This window comes from Dryas octopetala, chromosome 1, assembly GCF_963921425.1.
Source record: "Dryas octopetala chromosome 1, drDryOcto1.1, whole genome shotgun sequence".
In the NCBI taxonomy this organism is placed as follows: domain Eukaryota; kingdom Viridiplantae; phylum Streptophyta; class Magnoliopsida; order Rosales; family Rosaceae; genus Dryas; species Dryas octopetala.
In genome coordinates, this window is record NC_141366.1 from 33,182,103 (window position 1) to 33,204,879 (window position 22,777).

The window sequence follows — 22,777 nt, forward strand, 5'->3', positions numbered from 1 at the left end:
TGAAGGCAGGCCCACAAGTGTTCACTGACCCTCATAGTCGACTCTTGTGCACATGTCTAGTTCCTCCAAAATCAAAATATGAAAGTACTGAATAGGGCTCTCCAAAATCGACCAACTGCTGCTCTCCGCTCTCTGCTGTCCTGTAATACAAGAAGGTGAATTTCCTCCTCCTCCCATCGTCTTCATCCCTACTTCTAGTCCTTGGAAGACTATATCTTTACCTAATACCTGGTAGGAAATTGCTCTGTAACTTGCCTTTGAAAGAATCTCTCTTTCTCTGGCTCTCTCATGATTGCCAAATTGATGTAAACTACTTAAATTTTTTTTTTTTTTTTTTAAATCGAGAAGTTTTTGCATGATTTCTCAACATACTGCCAAATGTAAGCTCAAATAGGCCTGAGATTTTGATTTGGATTAGTCACTGAATAATAACACAGAAATAACAAAGTTCCCTCTGAGTAAACAAATACCTGTGCTTTTAGTCATGTCATATGTGTGTAAACGTGTTTGTAGATGTGTACTAAAGTAGTAAACGTTTTGGTGCAGGTGCAGCAGGCTGGGGCTTCTGAAAATCACATGGTCTATTAACTTACCTGGGTTTTTATTAGGACTTTAGGAGTACTCATTCTGGCTAAATAATTGAAAAATATGGACGGTTCCCAAGATCAGCCACTCCCTCCCGGTGTTCAGTCTTTGCCGAAATATTCATCAAATCCAGCTCAACCCTTACCATGCCCTCCCCAGCGTTCTGAGAACACGGTGAGACCTCACCATCATTTTAGCTCTTCTGGAAGCTACCCGTCTTCTATTCTCCCTACAAAATCAACCTTTAATACTACTGCTCAATGCTTCTACCCACATATGAGTTCAATACCCCAGTATAATTTCGCTCCCACTGCTCCCCAGTCTTCCTATCAAACATTTACACCACAGGGTCCTGGTTCAGTTAATCTGGCTGGACCTGAAAACCATTTTGAATATTATGCTTCTCACTTGCATGCAGAAAGTGTTCAATCTGGTGCTCACCACAACTTTCCTACCTCATATGAGCAGAATACTTTGGTCTGCAATCATCCAAACCGGTCAGGAGAAGCTCACTCTTCTCGACAATTCAGTGCTCCACAGAATGACTCATCAAATATGCTCAACAATGCTGCTGTCCTGATTGAGCAGCAGTCACACAAACAAAATGCAGAGAGTGAAGGAATCCCCCGGATGAAGGATACCACTCAAGAAACTAACTGTATTGATGCAAAAGATCAGAGAAACAGTGACGCCACTTCAATTATTCATAACAATTCTGATATTGATCTTGTCAATAAAAAGTACAACATCACGCATGGTGCTCTCCATGCATCTATGAGAAACTCCAGACTACATTTTGAAAATGCTAGTGAAATTGAAGCTGCTGCGCAAAATGTGGTGTTGCATGAACAAGTGCGTATGCTTTTTTTTAGTTTCTATTATTTATTTTATCTTTTTATGTGAAGGGCTTATTTATGTTTTTCATGTCATTATTTGAACTTATGTGATTATTTATGGTTTGTCTGCGTTATAGGAAGTATCTACCCAAAATATCTTTCGTAGCCAAAGGTTTGTATATATTTGTTTTTACTAAAATCTTCTCTTTTTCTGATGGATTTGTAAATATTGAGTTTGATGTTTTTTTTTTATAATCTTAGAGAAGCAAGAGGTGTGGGTGGGTCTCCTAAGGATGATTTAGACATCTTCTCAGAACGCCTTGATCCGTACGCTCTAAAGGTGTGTAATTTGAAACTGTTTTAATTTTCTCTTGTTGCAGCATCAACTTTATAGGTAGGCCCACTGTGTATCATCTCCTATTCTGAAATTATAAGTACTGCTACAGGAGCATCTACTGAAGATGACCACGGAACATCGTGCTCAAATGGCTTTAAAACGTGGGAAGTCTACCCCTGCTGAAGAAGGTTGGTAGCAAGTTCCTTCTTTAGGTTGACATGCACTATTATTTCTCTTCTCAACTGTTATACCTTTTTTCAAAACCTTGGAAGTTTGTCCCCCATTAAAAGGTTTATGGTTCCTTCTTTCTCATTTACTGTTGTGTTTTTCTCTTCATTTGCTTTTGTGGCCAACTCTCTTGAACCTATGTTCTTGTTAAATTTTTTTTGTTATTATAATAAAAAAAGAGGATTTTGTAAAGAGGAACAAGTGGCCTCTTAACAAAAAGAGAGAAAACTAAGACATAAGTACAACTAAATGTTATATACTTGAAACTCCTTTGAAGGAAAATGAAAAAGAAAGTAAGGCACGGGCAGTGGCGGGTTTGTTTCAAATGTCACAGGAGATTTTCCCTTCTTTTTTCAAGTAAAGAGCATATCTCCATCATGATTTATTAGCTTCCCATAAGGAGTAGTGCTCATCTGAAAATGATGTTTCTGAAAGATGCCTATGATTTGAAGCTTCTTTTTATAATAAAGTAGGATTCAAATCATCCTATTTTGCCTTAAGCAGTATTGGTCATCTGAAAATGATGTCTCTAGAAGATGCCAATGATTTGAAGTTGGCGTAATCTGAATAACATCTTCCATCAAAGTTTAATGTGAGAAAATCTGGATGGGAAATCCAAAACAAGGATACTTTTTTGGCTGGAATAAGGAAAATCCTTTGGAATCTTCAATATTTAGTACAACCTTTTGTTGGAGATATCCTCATTATTATTTTTTTTTTCCAAAAGCTTGTAGTTGAAAATTGAAAGTTATTATTTGTAGAAAGAAGCTTGGGAGAAAGAAAAAAGGAGTTGGATTTAGCAGAAGAATGAAATAGTTTTAAGTTGGGAGAGGGAGAAGAGAGAGGGCTAAGGTAAGATTGAGATTTGAGGAGTTAGTCTTCAGAGAAGAAATCATGTGGAGGCAAAAAGGCAAGGTTGAGTGGGCAAAGGGAGAAAATCACACAAAAATGTTCCATAAGTTGGGTAGTTGGAGGAGGAAGAGAAATCTGATTGAGAAATTAGAGACAAGAGAAGGGTTCATTATGGAGGATGACAGATTAGTTGAGATGGAAATAATTAGTTTTTTATTTTTAAAATTTATTAGCAATATGTACTCTAGCGAAGGGATCTTAAGACCAAAAATTGAGCGCTTACATTGGAGCCTGAGGTTGGAGTCGGGTGGTTGGGTAGACCTTTGTAGAAGAATAATTGATGAGAGCAATTTTTTATTGGTAAAGATAAATCACCTGGTTCATATGGTTTTACTTTGGCAATGTTTCAGAAATTTCGGGATATTTGAAGAGTAATTCGAGGAATTTCAAAAAATGTGGTGGTAATCACAAACCACTGAGACTTGTATTTTCTTATCCCAAGAAGATGAGTTGCAGTAAGAGGTGGGGATTTCAGGCCAATTAGTCTGGCTTCAGGTTTGTACAAGATTATCTCAAAGCTATACCCTTAGATTCAGGGAGGTGTTAGGTGATACAATTTCAGCTTCACAAGGGGCTTGATAAGGAATAATATGTGGAAATGATTCTGTGTATAAATTGGGCTTTTTGATTACTGTAAATTGTTGGTAGATAAAGAACAATAGAAATTCTAGGGAAGCAAGGAAAGGATAGGAACTACTAGCATCACACCAATGGGACTCTAGGCATCACACCTATGGTTAGGATGCATCACATTATCCTAGAGAGAAGAATGAGCTTGCTGGAAATTTTTTTAAGTTTATTCATGTCTCAAAAGAAAGGTTCACAAGCATTATACATAATTCTACTAGGCTGGCTACTAAATGTAATTCATGACTTCCGGTCATATAATGAACCCATACAAAACATTGGACCAATATTACGCCTAACATCATGTATAGCACAAATATGCTTACTGAAAGCTTCTGCGTTAGTACTAGGACATGCCTTGATCGGCAAAGGAACCAAATCATTTGGCTTGCGGGGAAGTAAGCAAGTTACTATCTCGAAGGGGTTATAATCAGTGGACTGATCTATGGAGCTGTTATATGCAAATTAAGCAGTTGGAAGAATCTGGTCCAAAATTTTGTTATGATCGTCAACTAGGCCACCCGAACTTCGATTATTAATCTATGTTTGACCATCAGTTTGTGGATGGAAAGAAGAAGAAACCTCCAGCTTTGTACTCAGAAACTTTCATAGGGTGCGCCAGAAGTACCTCATGAATTTCACATCACGGTTGGAAACAATTGTTCTAGGAAAACCATGAAGTTTAACAACTCCCTTCAAGAAGAGTTTAACAATGTGGAACATCTGAAGTCTTTGAATAAGGAATAATTATAAAGTAGATCATTTTTAAGAAATGATCCACCACAACAAAAATAGAATCATGAGCTTGAATCGTTCTTGGCGACCCAAAGACGAAATCCATGCCCAAGTCTTGCCATGGCTAATGAGGCAGATGAAGTGGCATGTATAAACCTGTATTTTGTTCCTTTCGAAATTTGGAAAGTTGATATGGTGAAATAATCTTTGCCACATCTCGTTTCAGGCCTAGGCCAATAAAAGCGATCCTCAATTATGGAAATTGACTTGTCTCTTCCAAAATGACCGGCTGCTCCTCCAATGTGCAATTCCCAAATCACTTTCTCGTGCAAAGACCTAAACAAGGTTTGGTATCTTTGAACAGATAACTATTGTGAAAATAGAAATCGGGATTTTTGTCTTGCTGTCCGGTCCAATATTTTCAAAGGTGAGGCAGCGGCAGAATGCCTCAGGTGTCCCTGTACCTATGGGCGATCCAAAAAGGTGTAATCCTAATTGCAGAGGGATAAGCCTCGTGTCCTAAAGGCGCAAAAAATGCATGTCAATTGCAGAAGTGTACACCCCTTGAAGCTTTGTTTGTTTTTATTTTTTATTTTTTTTATAATATACCCTAGACAGCTGCTACAGTTGTTGGTGGGAGTGAGCTTGCCAGAGAGGTTCGATTTCAGAATATGGAGATTGGAAGCTTCAGGTTATTTTTCTTGTTTTAAATTTCTTTTTGAAAATAAAGCCTTTCCCAGTTTTGCTCCTGCTGGGTTTATTTGAAAAGCAAAGGTTTCTCCCAAGATTAAGGTTTTAGCCTGGATTGCTTTGCACGGAAAGCTAAACACTTGTGATTTGCTGCAAAAAAGAAGGCCAAACGCATGTCTCTCTCCTCAATGGTTGGGTGGTGTTCTGATTCATTGTCCAGTATCTTCAAGGCTATTGTTGATATTGTTTAAGGAGGCGACCTACGTTGGGAAGGTAGTTATGGCTGTTTTTTGCTGCTCAATGAAAGGCTCTGAGGTTTTGCAGGTGGAAAGAAAGCAAAAATACTTTGGATTTTCAGTGCTTTAGACTGTAATTTCGTGGGAAAGAGACAAAAGAATTTTTTGAAGATTACAAAGGATTGAGGGTGGAGGAACTGTGGGGAAAGTTCGGTACTGCTCAGCTCTTTGGGCTTCTGTATCACGGGAATTTAAAGATGTTTTCTGGTCTGATATATTATTAGGTTGGAAGGTAGCTGCTACTGTCTTTACTTTGTAGTTTCAGTGGTGGGTGTCTTATCCACTACTTTGTATTGTTTTTGTTGTGAATAAAAGTATGTTTCCTTTAAAAAAATAGAAAAAAAAATCTCCTAGACAAAGTAGCGCTGTTTTGTAAGTTACTGTAGAAACTTAAAAAGCCGAACCTAGGGGCACTGTTTTGCTGGGATCTTCATATTTTTTAAAACAAAAAAGTGCCCAACTACTCTTTTACCTGATAAGTGATATCCCACCTGGTAGAAGTCAAAAAAACCCTAAGGGTTAAATACAAAAATGGTCCATGAACTTTACAGTGCATCTCAATTTGGTCTACTAACTATAAAAAGTGTCAATTTGGTTCATGAACTTTTCAAGTTGTACCAAAGCAGTACAAACGTTAACTTCCATCGAAAAATTTAACGGAAACTGATCATGTGCACAACAAGTAACCACATTTTTAGGGGCATTTCAGTCTGTTCATTACATTTTTATGTGACTAATTCCGTTAATTTTCGGATGGAAGTTAACGTTTGTACTACTTTGGTATAGCTTGGAAACTTCGTGGACCAAATTGACATTTTGTATAGTTAGTAGACCAAATTAAGAATCAGTGTAAAATTCATGGACCATTGTTATATTTAACCCAAACCCTAAAATGTTCCACTTCTCTTTCAAGAGCCTCTAACTCTAACACCCGCAATCGATGCCTCTAACCCAAATTCCATAGCTGAGATCTTCACTCTTGAATGGCTCTAAGGTGTTGACATTAGTTTTAACTTGTAGGGTGCATTCCTGAGCTTCTCTTTCTTATTGCACACATGTAAATTATCCAGATCATTTTTTGCCAAGTAAGCTCATAATTGTTTGACAAAATGGCTTTGTGTGATTCGAAACTACAAGAATACAATTGCTTAAGGAACGAGTGAAAATGTACTGCCAAGTGAAATATGGGCTCAAATGAGATAAACCTAATTTTGTAGGTGTTTTAGCTGTTTCTGTGGATCACCCTTTGAAGTTCATTTCCAGATTTGATATGTCAATAACATAACAAAATAGCTAAGCTTGCATTCTGGATTGATCTGAATAATGCTTCCATCTACTGCTTTCATACTAGGTAACATAGAAATTGGGAATGGCTATGGTGTTCCAGGAGGAGGTGCGTATTATGGTGCTCCAAGGCCTAATATTACTACACCTAGTAAGACTAATCAGCAACACTCAGACTATTTTTATTATTGTTGTTGTTTTTATTATTGTTATATTATTATTATTATTTTTCTCTTGATTGTACATTGTAGAAATTGAGCATTTCTTACATACGATGCCTAGGAAATTTGGGAGTTGGAAATAATGAGATGGGTCGGAAGAACTTTGAGCCTGATAAAGAGTTTGAACAGAAACCTCCAGCTAAAGAATTGCCCGAGTATCTTAAGCAGAAGTTGAGAGATAGAGGTATTCTTAAAGATGACTCAAAAAAAGGCGATCTTGTAAGTTGTTACCGTGAAAATCATTTCCCTTTATCAAGCCTTCTACCGCCACATTTTTGAATGTGTTTTACATTGTTTTGAGAGACAAAAGAATTGGTCCTAATAATATACTCTTCAATATTGTTGTGCAAGTTCAAATGGAGTTTCTGAAAATGCCTTTCTCTTTGTAGTTGATGTGATATTCAAGTTCTATTTATTTATAGGTTGTGCAAGCATGTGTTGAGTCAAATATTGGCTGTGTACTAGGTCGATCTGAGTTAGAAAAACAATTACAGAGAGTCCCATTGTTGAATAGTTTTTTTGGGGTCTTCCACTGTTCCTATGAATGTATCCCCCGAATGTGACAAATATATTCGAGTCAACTTGGTACCACTATGTGGGTCGGGCGAATTACAACACAACAAGTTTGGCCTTAGCGAGGATGCGAGGGATACAAGGGGGGAAATTTTGATACCCTAGTTCTATTTATGTGCATTCCGCAAGTTTTTGTTAACTCTCACTGTACTTGTGTATTAGGTTGATCTGGGATATAAAAGCAATTATAGGGAGCCCCATTTTGACTTTTTTTTTGGGGGTATTATTTCGATATGGAGACTGCATTCCCTAGGTCATGATAGGCGATCTTGTTATAGTTTATTTCTTCCATCTCCTTTTTGGCTTTCATGGATGATTTAAATTTGAGGCCTCAATTTCTCTTATATGTATATTGCTGCTTCTCTTATAAGCCTCCTTTGTACAGGAAGATTTTGTCCCCTTTTGGTTTTCTTAAATAAAATTGTGCCTCCTTTTTGTTTTCTTCATGAAAATTACTCTTACTTATTAAAAAGAAAAGTGGTGTTTGAGTTTTAATATATCTTTAACTTATTAAAATTTTTGCAACTTTTAGATCTGATTGCTTTTTTGCACTACTCAACTTCTGACATTGAATTTCTTCTGTATGTGAGTCACAGCCTATCTCTTTTATTGGTTACTTTAACTAACCTTTTAACTTTAAATTTCAGAAGTTGAAAAGTAGTTCAGCTCAACAGATGGAATATGGGAAATTGCCTCCTGGATGGGTGCGTATCAGTTACGAGATATATATTTTCTAATTTCATTTTTTATTAGGTATATTTTACGCCAACCTTGCTGTATAGAATTGTTGTGCAAAGTGCCAAAGACCATATCATGGGAATTTAACTGGGTGATTTAGAAATTAGTTTTGGACCATAAATCATATAATTGATTGTTCTGAGGTTGAACTGGATTAATCTAATCAAGCCTGGAATAGGGATTTGGGACAACTTATTGCAAGCTAAATTAAAAGCATGTACAGGATTTGAGACCCTAGGTCCCACTTCCGAGTTCCAGGCTCTGAGTTATGTGGTTTGTCATTGGGGTCTAAGTTTTGAGGTTTGGGGTCAGGGTCCTGAGCATGGTCCGAGGGTTTTGGGTCTTGTGCTTGGGGTCCAAGGCTTAGGGCCCGTGTTTTGTGTTTGGGTTCAAAACTGAGGTTTAAGTATAGGCTTTGGTGCTTTTGGTCTAGGTCTAGGATCTAGTGTTTGGCTTGGGGTTCCATTGCTTGGGAAGACTTGGGGTCCATGTCTGGGGTTTGGGTTCTGTCCAATCCAATCCAATCCTATGGTATATCAAACACATGACAACATTATTTACCTAATTCAGATTTTTAGTCTAATTGCTCCAAACACAACAATGTTCTGAAATTATCCTCTCCAATCTAGTACAATTGAATCTTGGGTAATAGTCCAGTTTAAGCATGTACACCAAATGAGGCCTTAGGAAAGAAGACTTGTCTAATATACCTTCACTATTGGCAATTAATTTGATAATTGTTTAAAGAACCAAGGATGATATAGTCGTTACACACTATCCCACTACTTTAGTTAACTTCCAATCCTTTTTCCTTTTCTTACTTTGTATTTCACTCTCTCAACCAAACCACTATCCTCCATAGCTGCTTTAGCATATGAATATTGTACCACTTCAGTCTACCGTTGTAGCACACTTATGTGCAGCCGTGTGTTGAGAGGGAGTTGGTATGGGATGGAATACACCGTGCACACTTCATTCTCATCCCTAATTCCCACTTGGTTGCACACGTTGTCTTGGTTATGTCATAAAGAGCTGGAACATTGAAACTTCCGTTAAAATTAAAGATGATGTAAATATACTGTTATTTTAAATTGCACAATAATTATACGATATAATGGATTTTTCAGGAGGGTTGGCATTGATTTGTTTTGACAAAAAAAAAAAAAAGACTTGTTCCTATGACTCTATGAGTCATCCCTGAAGACTTTAAGTATGTGATTCAAGTAAAAAAAAAAAAAAACGATAATCTCATTGTTCTTAGCTAAAAGTTGCGAATATGCAGACGTACAATGTGATTAATACATACGTAAATAGGCCATACTTATGCTTTCACAAGTAGTAAAGTTGTTATCTTTGCAAAATTTCTTGTTGTGGGTTTCTTTCATGCACCTATTAGCCTATAACTTCCTGAATTGCTACGTAGGTGGAGGCAAAAGACCCTTCCAGTGGTGCTTTGTATTACTATAATGAAACCACAAGGAGGAGTCAATGGGAAAAGCCTGGGGAAACATCTTCTATCACACCACTTCCATCACCTTTACCACTTCCAGAAGATTGGGTCGAGGCTTTAGATGAAACAACAGGTATGCCAAAAATATTATATGCATGTTGTGAGCAATGTAACCAAACATCCCTAGGGGTTTTGCAAAGTCATAGACATCTCCTATGACTGTAAATGACACTTGAGTCATGGTAATTGCACTTGGCTCTCTTATTTAAACTTTCTACTTAACTATGCTGTGAATGACTGGTCGATGAAAACAGAAGTACTAAAACTTTAATGAACGATGAAAAATTAAATAGCCTAAAATGAGAGAGAGAGAGAGAGAGAGAGAGAGAGAGAGAGAGAGAGAGAGAGAGAGAGAGAGAGAGAGAGAGATCCATGCCACTCTATTACTTAAGACCTAGAACAACCCTCCCTCAAGAGCATCAAGAGCCGCAATGGATACTGATTTGGTTGCCAATTGAAGAACAAGAAGGCCAAGCATACCGCGCAAGTTCGACAATATCCATCTCAAACTTGCGCGGTATGCTTGGCCTTCTTGTTCAATGGATGTGTCTATCGGTTTCTTGGACGGAAGACTGAGAGTAAGTTCAATGGATGTGTCTAAAGCTTTCCATGAGCAATGTGAACAAGTGATGTAGGATGGGGGTTGGGCAGCAAGGTTTAGATAAATTAGAGGAAACAAAAACACATAAAACTTGAATTAAACGGAAACAAAAGACAACTGGAATCACTCCAGGGGCTTCACACCCAGTCTTGGCTTCACACCAAAAATACTCATATTGCACTAAATCTAACTCAGAAAATGTTATAACTTAATAATCTGTCCTCCAAGAGGTACAAAGGGGGTTTTATTTAGACTTCAACCTGACGGAATTAGGAAAGCAAACCTATTCTAGGATAGAAATCCTAATCCAACTAGAAACAGGAAAAAAAAAAAAAAACATAAAGTCAATCCCAATAAAAATAGGAAATCAAACCAAATCCTTCTTAAAATAGGAAAACTAAAAACAACACATGACAAACAATTCAGAAAACTAATCCAACCACAAAGATAGAGTTGAATTAGATGATCTTTTCTTCCATCTTCTTCATTGGTAAACTTTAAATGGTTTGTCAACGATGTCCGCATCAACAAGGCCCCTCTCTTCCTTCTCAGATTGATTCGATTCATGAACATAAAAGGGGATACGATTGATGTGGTTGTGGGGAGTATGGCAGATGACATCTAGATTAATTCAATTTTTGAATGGCAAGGCCCCTTCTCTTCCTTCATCTGCAAGATTGCTAGTATATCTCTCTCTAGAATCTGAAGGAGATCATACAGTAAAGGTGGTATGAAAAAGTGACAAACACAATTGAGTTATGTGCCATTGTGGGCCATAGTCTGCAGACAGAACCCGAGTGGTCAAGCTGGCTTTTGGCGTTTCGGGTATCGGTGAAAGGCAAGATGGGTTTGAGCTGGACTAGCGAGATTGCTTGATTCGGAGATGGGAGTATGGATTCAAGCGTGTGAACAAGGCCTCTCTCTCTTCCTTCTTAGATTGATTTGATTCATGAACATAGAAGGGAATAGGATTGATGTGGTTGTGGGGACTATGGCAGACGACATCCAGATTAATTCAATTTATGAATGGCAGGGCCCCTCTCTCCCTTTCTTCGACTGCGAGATTGCTAGTATATCTCTCTCTCTAGAATCCGAAGGAGATCACAGAGTAAAGATGTTGTGCTTATATTTTAGGGTATGAATGTAACTGACCAATGAGCATGAGTATTGCTATCAAATGAGTAATCCAATGGGATTGAAGATGACTGACCTGTCCAATTCTTAGGGATGTAGTGCAGATGGTGGCCTCCATTTCAAGACAGATGGAGAGAAAATGACTCCTACATTTTTTTTTTCATTTTTTTTATCTTTATTTTATATTCTTAGGGTTAAATGGTGTAGATATTTTTGTTTTTGTTTTTAATTTTTAAAAGGTAAATGATATCTTACCCTTTGATCGTTAAGTTGTGATATCTTTTATTAAAAAGAGGGGATGTGCGAGTGAATAAATGAAACTAGTGGGGTCTGGTTGTAAATAAGTCAAACCTGAGGATGTCCGCTTGAAATTGAACCTTCTTTTCTTTACTAAGGAGGAGGGGTACACTAATTTAGACAGTAAGCTACGGTTAAGGTCTTTGTTAGACCATTGCCCGATACATTAACTGGGGTCCTGTTCCATTCAGGTTTGATAATATGTGGTTTACGTTGTAGCTTTTTTAAGGACAATTTCAAATTGTGGTGGGAGGAGAGTTAAGTTTAAGTATTTAAAAATTGTAAGGGGTAATCAAAATTTGAAGGTATTGAATAAGGAGATTCCTGGTGATGTAAGAATTATTAAATTTGAAATGTTAATTGGATCAAGTAAAATGACATTTTGTTGGGGAAAGGGAGTGGAAGCAAAACATAACCAGATTACATGTGGTTCTCAATAAGACAAAATTTTGTTGATAACTCATTGTTTGCAATCTCTCTCTCTCTCTCTCTCTCTTCATTGTTTATTGTTTCTCTTTTTCAATCTTGAAACCTTCCTATTGTCATGCACAGGTCACAAGTATTACTACAATACAAAGACGCATGTATCACAATGGAAGCACCCAGACTCATCACAGCAAGTTGCAACTCAACATTCTGACAACATGGTTTCTAGAAATCCGGCTAATGTTTATGGGGATGACCAATCGTCTGAGCTACAAGGAGAAAACGATCAATCATCCAAACTAAAGAGATGCATGGCTTGTGGTGGATGGGGAGTTGGCCTTGTTCAGATGTGGGGTTACTGCAATCATTGCACAAGGTAGGATGACCTCACCATCTTTTGACTTCAGTTGGTTACTTCACCATATAATTTGTGATTAGAATGTGTTCCATTTTTGAATATTTAATTTAATGTTTTTGTGTTCATAAGTGCTCAATCATGAGTGCCAAAAGACCATTGTGGGATCTTTTAATACAACCATTTCCCTTTGATTATTTCATTTAGAAATTGAACAATTACTGGGTCTAGACAGAAATTGTTCGGCAGTTTATCAGCTGTGTTGGGGGTATTATAAAAGGGGATATGATGAGTGCTTATGAGGAAATTTATAGTAATGGGGTGATTAATGCATTAATGAATTGAAACTTATATCTGCCTTATTTCAATAAAAATGGATGCAGTTGGAGTAGGGATTTTAGACCAATTAGTCTGGTGACAAATTTGTCTAAAATTATTGCAAAGGTGTTGTCGTAAAGATTGAGGGAGGTAATGGGAGACTGATATTACATGCAGTTTTAATTGCATATGAGGTTGCGGAAGAAGTGGAAGTAGTGCAAAAAGAGGAAAAGGGAGTTGCGTTCAAGATTGATTTTGAGAAAGCCTACGATCATGTGGACTTGGATTTTTTGGATATGGTACTGGAACAAAAAGGTTCAGGGCTGTTTGGAAAAATTGGACAAGGGTGTGGAAAAGTAATTTGGGGTAAATTTCTGTTATATTTGTTCCTTCTCCAATTTGGAGGATTATATAGATGTATAATATACACAAATAAGGAAAGTCTAAAAAGTCAATCCTAATTGCAACCTTAAGGGTCTAGAAAGTCTAATGATGTTTCATAGAGATTGAGGGAGGTACTGGGGGATTCAACCTCAAGGGGAGCTTGTAAAAGGGAGGGCAGATATTAGATGCATTTTTAATTGCAAATGAGGTTGTGGAGGAAATGCAAAAGGAGGAAAAGAAAGGAATTGTATATCAAGATTGATTTTGAGAAAGCCTACGGTCATGTGAAGTGGGATTTTTTGGATTTGGTACTGTAACCAAAAAGGGTTTGGGGCTGTTTGGATAAGGGTGTAGAAAAGTATTTCGGGGTAACATTCTGTTACATTTTGTTCTTCTCCAATTTGGGGATTATATATATACACAATATACACAAATAAGGAAAGTCTAGAAAGTCAATCCTAATAACTAAGGGAATCATTGACCCCTAATTACAACAGGAAGCACATCCATGTGAGGACTCTAGAATATTCTAAACTAATGAACTATTCCAACACTCCCCCTCAAGTTGGCGTAAAGATGTCTTGAATGCCCAACTTGTCAAGAAAAGAATAGAAAACTCTGCTAGAAACCGCCTTTATCAAGTTATCAACCAGCTGATCCTCACTTTTTAAATGGAATACAAATTTGTCCTCTCTGAGGTTTCTCCTTGAGTAAATGTTTGTCTAGTTCAACATGTTTCATACAATCATGTAAACTAGATTATTAGCAGTAGCGATGGCTGTTTCATTGTCATAATAGAGTTTTTCCGGCTCGTAGAACTGAAACCTGGTTTTCTCATCAAAACTCTCGACCACAACAATTCACTAACTCACTGTCCCACGACTGTGAACTTTGTCTCACCACTTGACTTAGCCACAACGGATTGTTTTATATTACGCCATGTGACTAGGCTCCACCTACAAAGGTACAATATTTAGAAGTTGATCTCCAATCTATTATAGATCCTGCCCAATCTTCATGAGTATAATCTCCAATCTCTAGGCGTCCATGATTGGAGAACATTAACCCCTTACCTGCAGCAGATTCAGGTACCTTAGGATCCGGTCTACAGCTGTGATATGAATTTTACTAGGTGCATGCATGAATTGACTTACCACATTTGCAACAAAAGCTATGTCAAGCCGTGTATGAGACAAGTATATCAACTTCCCAACAAGCTTCTTATGTCTCTCCTTTATCTATGAAACTTGAATAGCATTCTACCTCAACTTGTGGTCTTGTTTAATGGGTCTATGAACAGGTTTGCAATCCAACATTCCAGTTTTAGTTAGTATCCTTGACTTATATTTGTGTTGAGAAAAAAGATACTTCCTTTGACCTTGCAACCTATTTACCCAAAACTAATTCACTCAGATTCATCTTAAATTACCTTGCCAAATAGTTTTCGAGATTCAAAATTTCCTCACTGCCATTGCCTGTTTCAATGTTCTAAAAATCGCTAGGCGGTAGGAGGGCTGGGCTAGCGCCTAGGAGCCTCGGCGGGCGCCTAGGCGGTTTTTTTATTAGTACTAGTATTAGCCTAGGGGGGCCTTACTAGCTTCATACAAGAGAGAAATTGTTACTTGCTCAGAGAATTGTTACTTGTTGAGATGGGTATTCAGAGAAATTGTTACTTGTTGAGATGAGTATTCCGAGAAATTGTTACTTGTTATTAGTACTTTGTGCTTAAAAATAATTAAAAAACGCCTAGGTGTTAATCAGGGCGGCTGGCCAAGGCCTAGCGTCTAGGCGGCTACCTAGAGAGATTTTTAGAACACTGCCTAAACCACCTTGTCATCAACATACACAATCAAAGTTGTGACTATTTAAGGAACAATGTCTGATAAGATTGACACTCAACCATCCATATCTGGAAAGGAGTAGCGAATTTCCATTTCACCTGTCTATACCACACTAGCCACAATCCTCTGGAGGTTTAGGGGAAGGTCAACTATACGTGACCCTTCACCCTCAAGTCATCAATCAATCACAGATATTGCACACAAGCCAAATATCTCAACCAGTATATCAAAAACCACATATGACATGTCAACCAAAAACATATGTAGATTTCACATGCAATCAGATATACATACTCATACACACACAAAAACCACTAACTACGGTAGCGAAGATCCCTTGCTTGGTGTCCAAGCCTTGCCTGTATCCCCAAGTGAAATCAAATAATAGCTCACCGCTTTCACACTTTCATAGGTAACTGGAATCCCTAGTCTGATATTAATCCAAGTTTCACAACATATTTTCAAAACTGACCTTTAATTCAACCTACTTAACTTCTTAGGTTGGAGTCTAACTAGCCTTGATCCCTAAGTTAATCTACTTATTTTATTTCTCAAGTAATACTTGAAAAAGAAACTACTTTTCTAGGCTCAGTCCAACGTAAATAAGCCTAGCAATTAATCCAACATTTTCTAGTCAAATCCGATTTTATTAAATACTGATACGAAAGCCTCTAATTAACCTCAAAATAATGAATATGAATACATAATTAAATAATCCAACTTATATCCTCAAATCAGTTTAATTAGTTAACCAACTTATATTCCTCAGCCTAATAATAAATCTCCAAACTAATAAGGAAGGTTGGAGAGCTTACTTTGAGGTTATGTGGTTGGCATAAGGACTTCCGTTTGGAGACTTGAGGACTTGTCTGAACTGTGGATCTGATGGGATGGTGATGGTGCTTTGAGGACAAATTGAAGAATTTCTTGTAAACCAGGTAGGGGGTCTTCACTACGTTGTTTAGTGGTTCTCTGTGTATATATGAGTATGTATATATGTGAAATATGTTTATGTTTTTGGTTGTCATGCCTTGTGTGGTTTTGAGGTTAGAGGCTTCTAGCTTCTGGGGTGTTCTCATGCAAATCATTCTCAATGCAATTAAAGGATAACTCCTCTTTCTCTTTTTAGTCTGTCTCATGTAACCTGGAAAGCCAAAGTACCACCTAAGGTATGTGTAGTGAATTAACACCCTTCTAGTGACCTTTTTCTTTGATGTATTCTATAAATAGACAATTAGCAAACACACAATAACAGCAACAATAAAGCAATAAAGAACACCAAGATTTGTTCTCGAGGTTCGGCGAACTTTGCCTACGTCCTCGTGTGACCCTTAAAGAATCACAACTGCACTATGTATATAATAAGATTACAAGAACTTATTGAAACCCTAGACTACCCAACTCGCAGCCGCTCTCTTCTCTCTTGCACAAATAGCTCTTTTGTGTTTTTCCCTCTTGAAAAACCCCTCCCTTGAAGTCACTTACCCTTGAGTCTCTAACCCGAGTCCCCCTTTGAGTTTCTTCCCTAGAAGACTCTAGCTATTCTTAATTTCTATGAGACTTGCAGCAACCTATTTATAGAGTATAGGCTTACCACTTACAATATGGATTCCAAAACCTAATAAAATTAGGTAATCTACCTATTAGCTAATTATATTCCCTTGTACACAAGGAAAACCCTTTAGAACTCCTTCCCACACTAGGAAAGTCTTACGCAAGTCCTATTTGTCTTCCAAAATCGTACCCCACTAGGAAACCCAAAATCTGCTCCAAAACTTGACTCTCTGACTTCGGGTGACCCGTCAACCATTCCTAGAAACTCCGACGAGTCAAAATCACAACAATCTCCACCTTGGCGAGTCGGAACCAAAGCCATGAATGTTGTACCTTCGAGATATTCTCCAGTCTTGAAGTAACCTCGAACAATCCTCCAAGAACCCCTTCACCTTGACAATAAACTTATTGCCTCAATGCACCTTAAGTGAGAAGGTGCTCCACCTCAATCAACTAACTTTGAAGATTGAGTAAGCTCAACCCGAGCTTGTACCTTCGAATCTTAATTGCAGCCTCAAGATTCTCTTTTCCTTTTGTTCCATAAACCCATTCATAGCCAATGTTCTCCTTGGATTGAGGAACTAACTTCCAACCAAATTTCCTTTGTAGAGACAACTTAGCACACCTCTGACGTTCCCATTCCTTGCTCTCACAAGCCCCCTTGAATGTAGCCGGATTTCCCTTACTAACATCTTAGTAACCTCTGTCTTTTTTTCACCAAAACTTGTGAGTTAGCTTGATGGTACTTTTGGGCTTGGACTGCCGTGTGCTCCTTTGCTCCACCTGTTCTTGAACCTTTGTTGATTGTTGTTGCTGCCCAAACTCTTCAACCCTTGTGTTATGTCCCACCAGCTCGGAATTGTCCTTCCCTTGAACTGGAATTTCTTTCATAACCACTTTGGTTGCCTTTATGGTTGCATCTTCCTTAACAACAATCAAACCTTCCTCATCTTTCTTGACTTCCCTTGCTGCATCCTTGAAGTCAATCTTTGATGAATAACTAACCAAGCAACAATCATGGCTTGTTGCTTCTTCTTCCTTTGTCATAGAACCTATTTGATGAGACTCTTTCTTTATGAGATGATGTCATTGCTCTCCCTTGTCACAATGCTCCTTGAGCGCAACATCCAAGCTCTCTTTGGTAGACGCAGCTGCTCCACCTATCATTGTAACCCCCGAAAGCTTGTAGAGATTATTAGATTGCACAAGCCCTCTCATAATCACACTTGATCCTTTTGAGACTTGGAGCTTCCCTGCTCTAGACTTGAATGCATACCCATTCCTCTCTAGACTTCCAAGAGAGATAAGATTTATCTTTAATGTAGGAACATATCACACATTCTTAAGCAACCTAACAATTCCATCTTGCATCTTCACCTTGATCGTGCCTATGCCATGAACCTTGCACGTAGAGTTATCTCCTAACAAAACTTTGCCCTCATTAGATTTCTCATATGTATGAAACCACTCCTTGTTTGCACACGTCTGAAAACTGCATCCGGAGTAAAATTACCCGAAGATACCACCAAAAGCTCCCCATCGTCGACCACGACGTTACTTGAGTTTTCAGCCCTTTTTTTCTTCTTCTCCAGCCATATCTGGCAATCCCTTTTCCAGTGGTCTAGTGAACCACACTCGAAGCAACCACCTTCTTCATCGGAATCATTGGACTTCCCCTTTTTGCTAGATCTGCCCCTCCTTTCCTTCCCTTGGCTCTTCTCCTTGCCCTTAGCATAAAGGCCTTGTGATGACTGAGTGCCTTCGGTCAAATCATCCAACTTTGCATATGACTGAAGCGCTTGCACCACGTCATCAAGCTTAAGAGTCTCCTTTCCAAATATGAAAGTTGTTCGTCAGTGCTTGAAAGAAGATGGCAGGGATCTCAGCAAGATGATAGCCTTATCATCATCCTTGTAAACTTCTTCGACCTTGTCGAGATTAGCTATGCAATTATGAAATTTGCATATATAATCCGCTACATCTCCACCTTTTAGTCGAAGTCCGAAGAGTTCATCCTTTAAGAAGAGTTTATTGGACACCATCTTGCCCGTATAAACACTCTAACTTGTCCCATGCTTCTTTTGCTGTCATTGCCTCTGTGATGTGAGATCTCACGGATCTTGTGATGTGGATCTCTATTGAACTCTTGGCCTTCTTGAGAACCTTGTTCCATGTTCCTTTTGACGTGGTTGTCGGCTTCTCACCAAGAAGTGCATTATCCAAATCCTACTGCACCAGCACATTCTTCATCATCCGTTGCCAATCTGTAAAATCATCCTTGCCATCATATGGCTTCAAAGTAGGCCTTATATCCCCTAAGTCCATGCTTCAACTTCCTCTAGACATCGCAGAAACGTTTTAAGCCTAACCTAGCTCTGATACCAATTGTAGTGAATTAACACCCTTTTCGTGACCTTTTTCTTTGATATATTCTATGATTAGACAATTAGCAAACACACACAATAACAACAACAATAAAGCAGTAAAGAACACCAAGATTTGTTCTCGAGGTTCGGCGAACTTTGCCTACGCCCTTAGAGAATCACAGTTGCACTATGTATAGAATAAGATTACAAGAACTTATTGAAACCCTAGACTACCCAACTCGCAGCCGCTCTCTTCTCTCTTGCACAAATAGCTCTTTTGTGTTTTTCCCTCTTGAAAAACCCCTCCCTTGAAGTCACTTACCCTTGAGTCTCTAACCCGACTCTCCCTTTGAGTTTCTTCCCTAGAAGTCTCTAGCTATTCTTAATTTCTATGAGACTTGCAGCAGCCTATTTATAGAGCATAGGCTTACCACTTACAATATAGATTCCTAAACCTAATAAAATTAGGTAATCTACCTATTAGCTAATTCTATTCCCTTGTACACAAGGAAAACCCTTTAGAACTTCTTCCCACACTAGGAAAGTCTTGCGCAAGTCCTATTTGTCTTCCAAAATCGTACCCCACTAGGAAACCCAAAATCTGCCCCAAAACTGGACTCTTTGACTTCGGGCGACCGGTCAGCCATTCCTAGAAACTCCGACGAGTCAAAATCACAACAGTATGGGTGTTAGCTTGGTAATGGCTCACGGGAGGTTGAATACTAGTGATATGGTTCAGTGTAGATGACGTTTTTGTGCCTTTATCCAGATTGGACCATCAGCTTCTTCATTGTTCATTTGTATCCTATGGCTCCTCCTTTGGGACAATTTGTGGAAGAAAGTTTGGTTTTGCGCATATATGGCCTTCGGTCTCTCCGGAGTTTAAGGACTATTCTTTCTCTGTCATTATGTCTGATTGTAGGGCTGTGTCTTTTTATTGTGGATTCTGATTTTTGTTATGTACTTTCTCTGGTGGTGTTATAGCATAGAGATTGTTAGGTAGAATTTGCAGGCCAGTGGACATCTTGTCTTCTGTTTAGTGAAATTATGTTTCTTGTTAGGTAGAATTTCGTTTAGTGAAATTATGTTTCTTTTCGAAAAAATTGTGGAGATAGGGTCTTTGATTTAATTACAAGCAGCAGTGCAACCATGGATCTGGTTAGACTGGTTTCACTATATGGGATATCTAATGGAGAAAATGTTTTCGATAACTGTAGCTGCCTGATATACAAGAAAAGGGATCTAGTGGATTGGGTGGATTTTGTTCTGAAGATTATGGTATTGTTCAGACAGTAGGGTAGAAAGGACTTATGGGCAGAATTAGCAGTTTTCTGCTATATTATTTATTACTATTCAAAATTCCAGTTGGAGTTGGTAAAAGATTTGAGAGTTTCATGATAGATCTTTTGTGGGAAGGTGATGGAGGAAGGAAAGAAGGAGCATCTAATTAGTTGTGAGGTGGTGTCATTGTTCAATCTACGGTGTTATGATTTGCAATAAGCTGTAAATGGGAATAGTTGCAAATGCAAAAATGCTTTCAGGTCTTTATTTGCAGGCTTTTCCTGTTTGAGGAACACTGTAGGGAACAGCATATTCGGATTTCAATTGATTTTGTTATAAGCAATCATGTTCCTTCTGGAAATTGATATAGACATCCAGGTTAATTGTGTAAGATGTAGACCTCAAAAGATCACTATTTATGCTATTAGGGTAACCACCAGAGAATTAGAATTTGGTATAAATTTTGGACAATATTTGACTTTGATCGACAAAAAAATTCAAAGCAACCTTGTTGCAGATACATTTCTCTCTGTTATTTTATTTTTTCCCTAATTGTGGTTCTTGGTGCCTACGAATCTGTATCCACTGATTTGCTTTCAAAAATTTAATTTAAATTGGTCTTAATGGAATACTTTATCACTTGCAGAGTTCTTAATCTTCCACAAAGCCAGTATGTGATGACTAGTTTGAATAACAATCATCAGACCCGAAATCCTGGAGATACAAAAGTAGATTCTGACAGAAAGGCCCCCACGCAGAGGTACAACTCTTTAATGGAGCTAGTTTTTTTTAAATAACTGGCATTCCTTTCAACTACAAAGTTATAAGCGTCTTTTGAACCTGAAATGCTGTTAATCTGTCTTGAACTGGCATTATGTTTCTCCACCATTGACCATAATATATTTCCTTTTCATTGCTCTGAAATTAAAACTTAATTTTGTGTGGTTAAAGGATTGAAAAGTACTTGACCAAAAAAGAATAAAAGAACAAGTTACAGCGCTGTCTTTGGAGTCTAATTCTTCCTTGGGAGGAAAATGAAATAATGACACTGTTCTGAATTGTCTCTTCCAATTTCATCATAGTTCCATAGGTCCTTTGTTTCGATTCTCGAACAAGGAGTGATAGCCCACTATGCTACTTATTACCCAATTAAGATGGAGCCTCTAAAAGTCTTGTTTTCTTGTAGATGTTTGATGTTTCATGACCATAATAATGAACCCAGAGCTGCACCTGGGAACATTTTCCTTTTTTCCTTTATTACTTGGATGATTAATCAGAAAAGATTGGGGAAACTGAGAATGTGATTTCCTCTGAAGTCTGAAGAAAGATGGATGTGCATTAGGAGCAATGATCTTAGAACTACTAGAGTGAAACAACAAAGATAGGGGGTGGAAGTGGTGTTTGATTTGTTTCAATTTTGATTTCAGGTCCAATCAGAAACCTCCAATGGGAAAAGGGAATAGAAGGGATAGTAGAAAACGTGCTTGCTCTGAGGATGATGAATTGGATCCTATGGACCCCAGTTCTTATTCAGATGCTCCCCGTGGTGGCTGGTTTGTTCTACAAACTTTATTAAGCATTCTAGTATGATACTTTATATTGTTTTCTCCTTTTAATAATTGTAATTTCTTCCTGGTGCTGATTTGCAGGGTCGTAGGCCTCAAAGGAGTGCAGCCACGAGCTGCTGATACCACTGCCACAGTAAACTAATTACTTTTTTCTCAATGAATTTGGGATATTATCTGTAGTACAAGTGCATGTTTTGGTTTGGGTATTTCACAAGTTTTGCAACATGGTGCATATTTTGGTTTGTTGGCATCTCCTCATACATGCCTGTCTCCCAATGGACATTCAGGCTCCCACTGCATACACAGTGATACACATAAAAATGCCAGTCATATGTTGGTTTTACGATTTGAAATTAACTGTATTGATTTGTACTAGTTAGAGACATTTCCATGCTTTTATGTAAGGTGCTTTTATGTTTCTGGTATATTTCAGGGTCCTCTCTTCCAACAGCGTCCTTACCCATCACCAGGTGCTGTCTTGAGAAAGAATGCCGAAATTGCTTCACAAACCAAGAAATCAAGTTCGCATTTTGCACCTATATCCAAAAGAGGGGACGGGAGTGATGGGCTTGGTGATGCTGACTGAGAATCAGATCAATTTTTGTCTCATTGGGGTTGGAATGCCGCTCAATTGCAAGCTTGGATAAAGTTCGACGAAGAGTTTTGTTTGTTTTTTCTTTTCTCTTCATTGAGCTGTACCTTGTAGGGTTTCACATGCAATTCAAAGGGCTTGCATGTAATTTATAGTGGTAGTGCTAGATCATTACCTTTTTGGCCTGAGATTCTTTTCCTAATACATAATGAAGCATTATTATGTCTTCATGCTATTGAATTAGTAATTTATGTTGAGAGTGTAGTCTTGACTTACAATATATAATGCGTGGATCTCTTCATCTATTATTTTAGTTGGTTTTGAGTTGGATGCACATACCTCTACATGAGATATTAACATGTCAGGCCGTATTGAGAGTGGGAAATGTAAAACCTTACAATGAATAATATGATAATGGAGGTAATTTCCGCACCCCACAAAACTCCTCCAGCTCTCCATTATTTTTTATGTTTTTTTATATCTTTTTG

At 38.0% G+C, this 22,777-nt stretch overlaps 1 protein-coding gene across 4 annotated transcripts; it reads left to right on the forward strand.

Moving 5' to 3' along the window:
* The first annotated feature begins 72 nt into the window (after nucleotides 1–72).
* On the forward strand, nucleotides 73–22,731 carry LOC147299924 (WW domain-containing protein). 4 transcript variants are annotated; one of them, XM_086256785.1, is made up of 14 exons: nucleotides 73–155; nucleotides 547–1,437; nucleotides 1,559–1,593; nucleotides 1,683–1,761; nucleotides 1,868–1,946; nucleotides 6,598–6,681; nucleotides 6,813–6,970; nucleotides 7,972–8,028; nucleotides 9,486–9,645; nucleotides 12,157–12,406; nucleotides 20,776–20,889; nucleotides 21,557–21,682; nucleotides 21,779–21,830; nucleotides 22,131–22,731. In XM_086256785.1, exons 2-14 carry the CDS (start codon nucleotides 649–651, stop codon nucleotides 22,281–22,283), a joined length of 2,136 nt encoding a protein of 711 aa, XP_086112911.1. In that variant the 5' UTR covers nucleotides 73–155; nucleotides 547–648; the 3' UTR covers nucleotides 22,284–22,731. The 4 variants fall into 4 exon arrangements, 3 of the variants coding, with proteins under 3 accessions (XP_086112911.1, XP_086112927.1, XP_086112920.1); XM_086256801.1 differs by having other exon boundaries at nucleotides 78–155; nucleotides 553–1,437; XM_086256794.1 differs by having other exon boundaries at nucleotides 97–231.
* Nucleotides 22,732–22,777: the final 46 nt, after the last annotated feature.